General features: G+C 35.6%; 1 protein-coding gene across 1 annotated transcript; it reads left to right on the top strand.

Moving 5' to 3' along the window:
• The first annotated feature begins 9,003 nt into the window (after positions 1-9,003).
• On the top strand, positions 9,004-9,767 carry LOC121258609 (probable E3 ubiquitin-protein ligase XERICO). The gene has a single exon (XM_041160161.1). It carries the CDS (start codon positions 9,153-9,155, stop codon positions 9,579-9,581), a length of 429 nt encoding a protein of 142 aa, XP_041016095.1. The 5' UTR covers positions 9,004-9,152; the 3' UTR covers positions 9,582-9,767.
• Positions 9,768-10,182: the final 415 nt, after the last annotated feature.

The raw sequence follows: 10,182 nt of genomic DNA on the forward strand, positions 1-10,182 counted from the left end.
TTAGTCTTTGTATCCTTCTTTTGTTGCCTTATCTGATGGGTGCTAGGAAAAGAACAAGAAATTAATAACTTCCTTAGGAAACTTACGGGTCCAAGGAAAAAAAGAAGAAAAATAATAGAATTTAGTTGATTTGGTCAAAGCTTATCACATAACCTTGGGAGTTGGATGGTGGAGATCTATCTACCTCAAGGATGCTTTTCACTTACCAATCTAATGGTAGGGAATGATTAGATCATTTCTTAAATAAATAAAATTAAAAGGCTTAAGGGAAAATATTTCAAAGTTTTAAAAATAATACCCTTAATTTATTTTAATAAATCATATTTTTAAAAAAACAAAGCATACTCATTTTAAAATAAAATAATTAAAAGTAATAAAAATATTTAACTAAATAATTAATAAAATGACGTAAGGACCTACGTAGTAGGACTCGGGTATTACAGTAACACCTAAAGCTACCCCGGCCAACGACCCCTGTATAACGCAAGCAAACACTAGAGTCTAACATTCCTAAGTCTAACACTTGCATCACCAACAAGCGTTAAAGTCTTAACACTCGCGCCACAAACGAGCTCTCAAGTGCACAAACAAGCGTTCGAATTTAACACCGTGGGATAACACCTAAAGTTACCCCGTCCAACGGTCCCTGACTAAGGCGAGCAAGAGCTAGAATCTAACACTCACACCATAAACAAACACTTGAGTCTAACACTTGTGCTAAAGAATGATACCGTGTACAAAAACAAGAATAACACGAGAATCACCAAGCAAAACCGCAAGAGAAATGCAACAAACATTAGAAGGAAAATGGACTGCGAACTCTATAACAAATATCATTATGAATGGTCCAACACAAAAGAATAAAACTAAAACAACTGCAAACAATCGCAAAGTCTAAACTTAAAACTAGGCCTCGGGGTTGCTACCATGTGGAGGAGGAAGCGGTTGGGCAAAGAAGGCGTTAGACATTACATCGGTCCAAAGAGTCTAGGATAAGCTAAGTTGCAGTATCGGAGAATACCAGACAAGTCCAAAGCGCTAAAGTCTATCCTAGGGTTGGCCAGCAAGAACCTCCTTAGCATCAAACGCCTAAAGTTTTAGCTAAATCTAATTTGCTTTATGTCACTTTCACATTTTTGTATGTCAGTCAACCATTTTTGGCATTATTGCATCATTACTTTATCTTTATTTCTAGGCATTCCTTATTCTTTCTTTTATCCTTGGCAATAGGCTTCCAATGAGTTGGACCTTAGTTCATTTTATAGGCAAAAGAACCCCAAGAGTCAATCTTAATCCCAAGAGTCATTCTTAAGGTTGACTTGTCCCACAAGAAGGCATTGAGAATTTTCAATATAAAAATCAATCATGATAAAGAAAGAATAAAAAAATAAATAACACGAATTTCACTTGATTTTTCGTTATTGTGTGCTACAACAAAGGTCTTCGAGGGCAGGCCTCGAGGAGACTTGTAAAATCCCTTGTAAGGATCTCTGAGAATAGACCTCTAGAAGGCTTGTTTGTGCAAACACATAACCGATAATTGGCGAAGAGCATTGTAGATCAAGAAACGTGCAACTTATTGCTAGTGTGAAAAGTGTATATTTCATGTTAGGTAATTGTTTTTTGTTTTTGTTGTCTCTTTGTGTTTTCCCAATTGATGGCAGTGGATTCCTTGTCCTTTGAGGTGTTTCAAAGCAGTGTTATTGTTTGGCGTTAATGTTGGAGTTTGTTTTTATATATTTATTGTATACTTGAACTACGTGAGTAGAGAACTCAGTAGCCCCTGGATCCATCCTAGGCAATTGTTGAACCCGTCAACTTGTTGATTTATTAGAGGAATAATGTTGTTAACCAAGATTTGAAGAGAACACATCTTGTGTGTTGATTTGATGATAGATAATATCTTGCTAAAGGATTATAGGTGTTAGTTGTTGGGACACAAGATCTTTCTAAGCAAGTATCATGTGCTGTCTTTGACTAGTGTCAAAGAGTGTTGGTGGAGGTGCACTTCTAAAGAGCTAATCTCATTTAATAAAACTTGGAAATTTTGACTAAATGAGTTGGAGATCAATAGCTATTTTACCTAGTTTGGAGAATTTGTTGGAGATTTGTCGAGCAAGCTTGATTCTTGTGAAACAAATTGCTTTTGTGTAAGGCTTCTAATTGAACCAACTTGTTGCCTACCTTTTTCCCATAGTGTCTTTGTAAGAAAATAAATTGAATGGAGATAGGAAATAATCGAGAGGCCAACTTGCCTTCTTCTTCTGCTTCATTTGATTTAAATATTACACTAGCATTTTACATAATACAACTTTACACTAAATATGGAAGTGTACAACTTTATAAGAGTAATTATGGTAATGTACAAAATGGAGATACAAGAGAAAATCAGGGAGACACATCACATTGATTTAGGATGAGATTGAGGAGGAGATTGTGCTATTGTTTTTAGTTTGGAATTTCCATGTATAGTACCTCGAGATTGAGGAAGAGATTTGATTGCTATTCTTGTTGTTTTGGAAGGTCCATGTATAGCAACTCCAGTTTTGAGATCTTCATGAATACTCTATCTAACACCCCCCCTCCTCTCAAATTTATGGGGATCAAGATCACCATTAATTTGGATCTGAGAAAAGCAAACCGAGGAGTAGTTTGACCCTAGGTGAAGATATCACCAATTTGATCTTGTGTAAAAATGTGCTTCACTTGAATGTCTTTGTTGATAAATTTTTCTCGGATTATTGCTCATTCACTTAAACATGCCCAAGACCTTGTCCACAGGCAATGCGAGATTATTCCTCAACACTTTCCCTCACGTGCAGGCCAGTATTTGTTTTTCCACAGGCAATGTGTGATTATTCCTTAACATCCTCCCTCACGTGCAGGCTTGTATTTTTCCCGGTCCTTGTCATGGAGTAAGTAGTGTGAGCCTCAATTCGTCCTATGGTAGGCTCTAATACCATGAAGAAATTCATGAGCTTCATGATCCTAACTCATCTCATAAAACCGATTCTACAAAAGAGGATTGATCATTCCTTATAAACATATCCAAGACTTTGTCCACAGGTAATGTGAAATTATTCCTCAACACCCTCCCTCACGTGCATGCCAGTACTTTTGTTGGTCCTTGTCATGGGGTAAGTAGTATGGGCCCCCCATTCGTCCTGTGGCAGGCTTTGATACCATGCAAGAAAATAAATTGAATATAAATAGGAAATAATCAAGAGGCCAACTTGCCTTCTTCTTCTGCTTCATTTGATTTAAATATTACACTAGCATTTTACAGAATACAGCTTTACAAAACTAAATATGGAAGTGTATAGCTTTATAAGAGTAACTATGGTAATGTACAATATGGAGATACAAGGAAAAATAAAGGAGACACATCACGTTGATTTAGGTTAAGAATGAAGAGGAGATTGTGTTGTTGCTTTTAGTTTGGAATTTCCATGTATAGCATCTCGAGATTGAGGAAGAGATTTGATTGTTGTTCTTGTTTTAGAAGGTCCATGTATAGCAACTCCAGTTTTGGGATCTTCATGAATACTCTGTCTAACAGTCTTTACTTTTTCATGGCCAGATGGAGTTAATGCAACAAATTTCTGTGTAAATATTGTTTGATGTGCATACAAAGGATTGAGGGCGTGGTCAAAATAAGAGGAAAAGTAAATAAATTTGAGTTGCTTAATGATATGTCTAGTGATTGTTCATTCAACTTGCGCGCATTCATGTTCTCAATTCTCCTTTTATCACTAGAAATAATTCGCAACTGGTTTTTCTTCTTTTGTTTTTGGAGTGAGACCTAGGCTTCAATGGCTAATATAGAGCACTCCACTTTTACCTGCAATATTTAAGGTTTGTTGGCCCCTCCAAATAGGTCATATGTGTCTACACTCAATGCTTGTCCCATACATCTTCCAAAGGGTATTGCCTTTATAATAGTACCCCTCAAGATGAATGATATATATTATGAACATTCATCTTGGACAACAAAAAATGAAAAACATTAGAGCCAAGAGGCTTAGTTAACAAGTCTGTAAGCTGATGAGAAGAGGAAACATGCAGTGTCCTGAGCAATCCAGATTGAATTTTCTCTCTAATAAGGTGATAATCCAATTCAATATGTTTTGTTCTCTCATGAAAAATAGGATTGGCTACAATATGGAGTGCAACTTGGTTGTCACAAAATAACAAAGATGGCTGAGAATGAGACTGATGAAAATCATTGAGCAAAAACTTTAACTATGTTAATTCACAAACTGCATAGGCCATAGATCGATACTCAGCTTCTGCAGAGGATCTTGATATGATAGTTTGCTTCTTGTATTTTCAAGAAATCAGTGATTTACCAAGCAACACACAGTAGCAAAAAATAGACCTTCTTGTATCAAGGCAGCTTGCCCAATCCGAATTAGCAAAGGCTTTTAAATGAACTTTAGATGATGCTAGAAAACAAATACCTTAACCTGGTGCCATCTTTACATATCTAAGTATTTTGAGAGTAACTTGCATGGGAGGAACTCGAAGAGATTCTAAAAATTGACTCAAGTAATGAACTGAGTAAGTGATGTCTGGCCTAGTATGAGTAAGGTACAATAACCTGCCTATAAGTCTTCTGTAGGCAGTTGTGCCTTCAAGTAATTTTCCATCAGACTTAGAAAGTTTACAATGAGAATCCATAGGGAAATTAACTGGCTTAGAAGGCAATAAGCCAACATCAGATATCAATTCTAGTGCATATTTCCTTTGGCAAATAGAAATGCCCTTTTTGGATCGAGCTATTTCCATCCCTAAGAAATACTTTACAGGACCTAAATCCTTTAGTTTAAAATGTGCACTTAGACTCTTTAATAGTCTGAACAACAGAAATGTCACTATTGGCCAATAGTGTCATCTACATACACCAAAAGAGCCACAAAAAATCATCTGTTTGCTTTGTAAACAATGAATAATTTGATTTGGATTGTACAAATCCCAAATCAACCAAGGCTATAGTGAACTTTGAGTTCCACTGCCTAGAAGCCTGTTTCAATCTATACAAAGATTCTGCAGCTTGCAAACTCGAGTGTCCCCCTTTCTAAGAAACCTAGGTGGTGGTTTCATATAGACTGTTTCATCCAAGTTACTATAAAGAAATGCATTGTTCACATCCAACTGTACTAGATGCCAATTATGAATTGCTGCCAGAGATAGAAAACACCTCACTGTCACCATTTTGGCAACTGGGGAAAAAGTTTCAATTGGGGAAAAAGTTTCTAAGTAGTCAAGCCCTTCCCTTTGAGCATAACCTTTGGCAATTAATCTTACCTTATACCTCTCAATTGAGCCATCAGCATTAAACTTAGTTTTATATACTCACTTACAACCAATGGAATTTTTATCTGGTGGAAGGTCAGTAAAAGTTCAGGTATTATTTAATTCTAGGGCAACTAACTCAATGGACATAGCATCTCTCCAATGAGGATGCTTAACAGCTTGATGATAAAATTCAGGTTCTTTTTGAGATGAGATAAAAATGCTAAAAGCTTTATGAAAATGAGACAAATGCTTATATGATAAAAATTCATAAATGCTATATTTGTTACCTGAAGTTGTATGGTAGAGGTAGAAGCTGCTAAAGATGCTAGATTGCAATGATAATTTTGCAAATAAGCATGAGCTTTAGGCTGCCTAGTGGATTTTCTAAAATGAGGGAATTAGGTCATATCTTGTAATGAAGGAGTATGTGGAATCTAATTTGAATGACTGAAGCATTTTGGTATAGAAGTGGTAGAATATGATCTGGTATTGGAATCATTTGACAAGCAATTATTATTTGGAATGTTTGAGGATTGTGATATATGATCTGTAACTGGATGAGGTAATACAAACTCAGATGGTAAGCAAGTCTGCTGTGAAGAAACTTTAGTCTAAAAAGGGAATATATGCTCATGAAAAACAACATCTCAATAAACAAAAAAAAAAAAAAAAATGTGAGAGTCTAGATCATATAACTTGTATCCTTTTGTTCCAAAAGGATAACCAAAAAATATACATTTTCTAGCTCTAGGAGAAAATTTGGATCTGTTATTGCTTAAGGTAGAAGCATAACATAGACAATCAAAAACTTTAAAATGATTGTAAGAAGGAAGATCACCATAAAGAGTCTGTTGTGGTGATTTATTGTTGAGAATATGAGATGGAATATGATTAATGATGTGAGTTGCTCTTAAAACACATTCTCCCCAAACATTTAATGGAACATTTGATTGATATTTTAAAGCTCTTGCCACATTCAAAAGATGTTGATGTTTCCTCTCAACAATTGAATTTTGTTGAAGAGTCTCAACACAAGAAGTTTGATGGATAATCCATTTTGAATTAAAAAATTCCCTCATTAGAAATTCTAAGCCATTATCTATTCTTATACATTTTATTTTTTGATGAAATTGTGTATAGACCAGATTGTAAAAGGCTATAAGAATGTGATTAACCTCACATTTAGATTTCATTAAGTATACCCAAGTTGATCTAGAATGATCATCAACAATTGTTAGAAAATACTTGAAACCATCATGAGTAGGTACTAAAAAAGGACCTCATATATCACAGTGGATCAAATGAAAAGATGAACTAGGTTTGTAAGAATGAACCAGAAATGATAATTGTTTCTGTTTTGCCAAAGGGTAGATTGTACAATGATGTTCATGTACAAATTTATTTGAAAGAAAATTTGGAATTGACTTTGAAAGGACTAACAATCTCGAAAATGATGGATGGCCTAATCTACTATGCCACATATGGTAAGTAGAATCTAAAGTGGAATTTAAACTAGATGAAAACATGGAGTTTGCAGTTGTACTGACTAATGGTTGTTGCAGAAAATAGAGAACGGCTCCCTTTCTACCCTTCCCAATCATCTTCCATGGGGTAAGGCTTTGTATATAACAAATCTTAGGCATAAATACAAAACAACAATTTTGATCAGATGTAAGCTTAGTTACTAAAAGAAGATTATATGCAAAACTGGCAACACATAAAACATCTTTCAAAACTAGGCCTTCTAATAAATGGACAGTACCAAGATGCGTTATTGTAACATTTTCTCCATTTGGTAATTTAACAAATGTATTAAGAACTTGTGTGATTGTGGTAAAAAGGTTAATAGAATGAGTAATGTGGTCTGTAGCACCTATATCTATGATCCAAGTGCTAGAAATAGATGTTGAATTCTCATTTTTCATATATGAAAAACTTGAATGACAAACTCTTTTACATTAAAAAGAAGGCAAAGGATTTGATGTTGATAGTACATTAGCTGCCTGATGACTATTTTTGGGTGGTTCAGTTGATTGTGGTCGAATTAATGCCAGTAGTTGCTGATACTCTTCTTGAGAGAAAGACATGCAATTGTCATCAAAGGGTGTACTCGAGGGTTGGGTCATAACTTGGTTTGCTCATGAAACTTTCCCTTTTTGTTTGAAACTTGGAGGATATCTATGTAACTTGTAAAACTTGTCTACTGTGTGATTGATCATTACATAGTGAGTGCATAATACTTTTCTCTTCTGTACTATTCTTTTCCAGTGTTAATCTTTGGACCTTCAACTCTTTTGTTCATGAAGGCTACATTAGGTTTGAAACCTACTCTTCCCATAGAGCCAACCTCGCTTTGTTTCTCTTCTTGAATCACCAAAGAAAAGACTTTGGTAATCGATGGTAAGGGTTCTATCAACAAAATCTGACCCCTAACATGAGCAAACTCCTCATTCAACCCCATAAGAAACATGATTACATGTTGGCGTTGTTGATATTTAAGAAACAGACGAGCAGCACCACAATTACAATTTTTATATGCCTTACATGTGCAACTAGGCATCTGATTATAGTTCATAAGTTCATCCCACAAATACTTGAACTTTCGATAATAGATACTCACCGAGGTTTGATCTTAAGTTAAAGAAGACAGCTCCTTTTGCAACTAAAAAATTTGAGGTCCATTTCCTTGAGAGAACTGATGCTTCAACTCATCCCACATATCTTTAGCAGTTTTCGTATAAACAATAGTTTCTCCAATATCTCTGGACACCGAATTGAGAATCCATGATAAAACCATGCTGTTACACCAATCCCATCTAGGATACGAAGAATCTGTTTCAACTAGCTGAGTAATCGCACCATTGATGAAGTCTATTTTGTTCTTGGCCTTCAAAGTGATTTTCATTGATCTACACTGGTAGTTGTCTCCTGTAAGGAGATTAGAGACCAAAATCAAATCAGGGGAATCTCCATTTTGTAGATGAAACGGACTAGAAGAATCCTCTGCATTCAACAAAATAGAGGAAGAGCTAGCCATTCTTGTAGTGAAAAACGAATCTTGTAGTGAAACCGAAGCAAAACCCAAAGATTATTGCTCTGGTAGCATGATGCAACTTCAATCAAGAAAGTAAAGATTGAAGAAGAAGACTTCTGATTTTATTCAATGTGTTACTGTACATCGAGTTACCCTCAATTTATATACAATGAGTTAACTAACTCATAGTAAAAATACTAAAAACAAAAAGTAACTAAACTATACAGTAACGACTAAAGTGGAATTTACAACTTAGACTAAAATGAAATTTATAACTTTACAGTATTTACAATAAGACTCACATAAAAAAATTAATTTTTTAATATTAAACTACACTCTTTTTTAAAATAATTACACCATACTTACACAATCCACGATCGTATATAGTATTACTGGTTAAAAGGGGTCACCACATTGCAACTACAAAGAGTTTCCTGGGCACGCAGCTTGAAATTTACACTTTTGTTCCTCTGAAAATGCCAGCACAACCTCCATTTTCCTTATAACTCATCAAATCATCCACCACTATCATTCACAAACCCTACACGTGTTGTCACGTGTAAGAATCGACCCTACCATGGTTGCTTCACTGACCAGGGTTAATACATCAGTGGTTACGATGAGCTTATGTATTTATGACCTTCGCACAGGCTGCTTTAACGTTGTGGGTGAAGTATGTGGGCTTCATTTCCCTATTTCTGTTTCCTCACTCCCGCGAACACTTCAACTGCTCTAGCAGTCAGAGTTTTGGTGCTAGCTTTAGCAACAAAGTGCATTTTCCTCTTTTGGGTGTTTGGGAAACAAAAGATCGAGATCATTAATGGGGCTCTCGAACTTCTTCCCCAGTGTAGCTGAGGGAGTGCTTCCTGTGCTGGTAATGAACACAATTCTCTCGATGGCTCTTTTAAAGAAAATGGTGAAATCTGTGCTCCAAATGGTGGGTGCAACTAGGAACCCTGAAAATGTAGAAGAAGTAGACGACCCGGAGAATATTGCAAGGGATCAGAGATCAAGAGTTTCAACGAGACGGTTGGAGTCTTTGTGCCACAACTGCAACATTGCAGGTGTTGGTGCTAGTATTGGTAGCAGAGTTTCAATGGAGTGTTGTGTTTGTCTGTGTAGGTTTGAAGCAGATGAGGAGGTGAGTGAGTTATCCTACAAGCATTTCTTTCACAAAGATTGCTTAGAGAAATGGTTTGAAAACAGGCCGCATATTAATACCTGCCCTCTTTGTCGCTCTTTGGACTAGATTTCCATGGTTTTAGTGGGTGGAAGAAGGAATGCTAGCTAGCTCTTGTCTTTCATTTTTCTCAGTTACACCTTCTTCTCTCTATTTCTTTCTTTTTTGCTCTACCTTCATGTTTAAGTTTATATATTTGAATGAGAAATTAAAAAAAAAAAAAAAAAAGAGACATCTTTGTTACAATCTTGCATGCTTTGCTTTTGCATGGGACTGATTGAATGGTGTTCACATATCTTCGTCCTCGCAAATCTTGTCTTCTGAGAGTTTTGGGAGCAAGCTTCTTTGTCAATGTTTGTTCTGTGATGTAAGAAATGTATGCGCTTTTTCTTTTCGTTCCTCCTGGGGGAGATGCTGAACGCATTGCTGATGCAGCATCCGGTTTCGTTATAAAAGACTTTGCATGCATTATGGATTACGTGGGGGAAGTGTAGATTGCCTGATGTAATATATTTTAAATGATTTTTTAAAGTTAATTATTTAAATAAAAGTACTTAAAATATTTATGAATATAAGAAACCGGCCATTCCGATTTCCATCCCTGAACACTAAAATATTTGATCTCACAAAATGTCCTTTTAATTAAATTGTGTGTATATGTAGGGATTGA

The sequence above is a fragment of the Juglans microcarpa x Juglans regia genome, chromosome 3S, assembly GCF_004785595.1.
Source record: "Juglans microcarpa x Juglans regia isolate MS1-56 chromosome 3S, Jm3101_v1.0, whole genome shotgun sequence".
Lineage (NCBI taxonomy): Eukaryota > Viridiplantae > Streptophyta > Magnoliopsida > Fagales > Juglandaceae > Juglans > Juglans microcarpa x Juglans regia.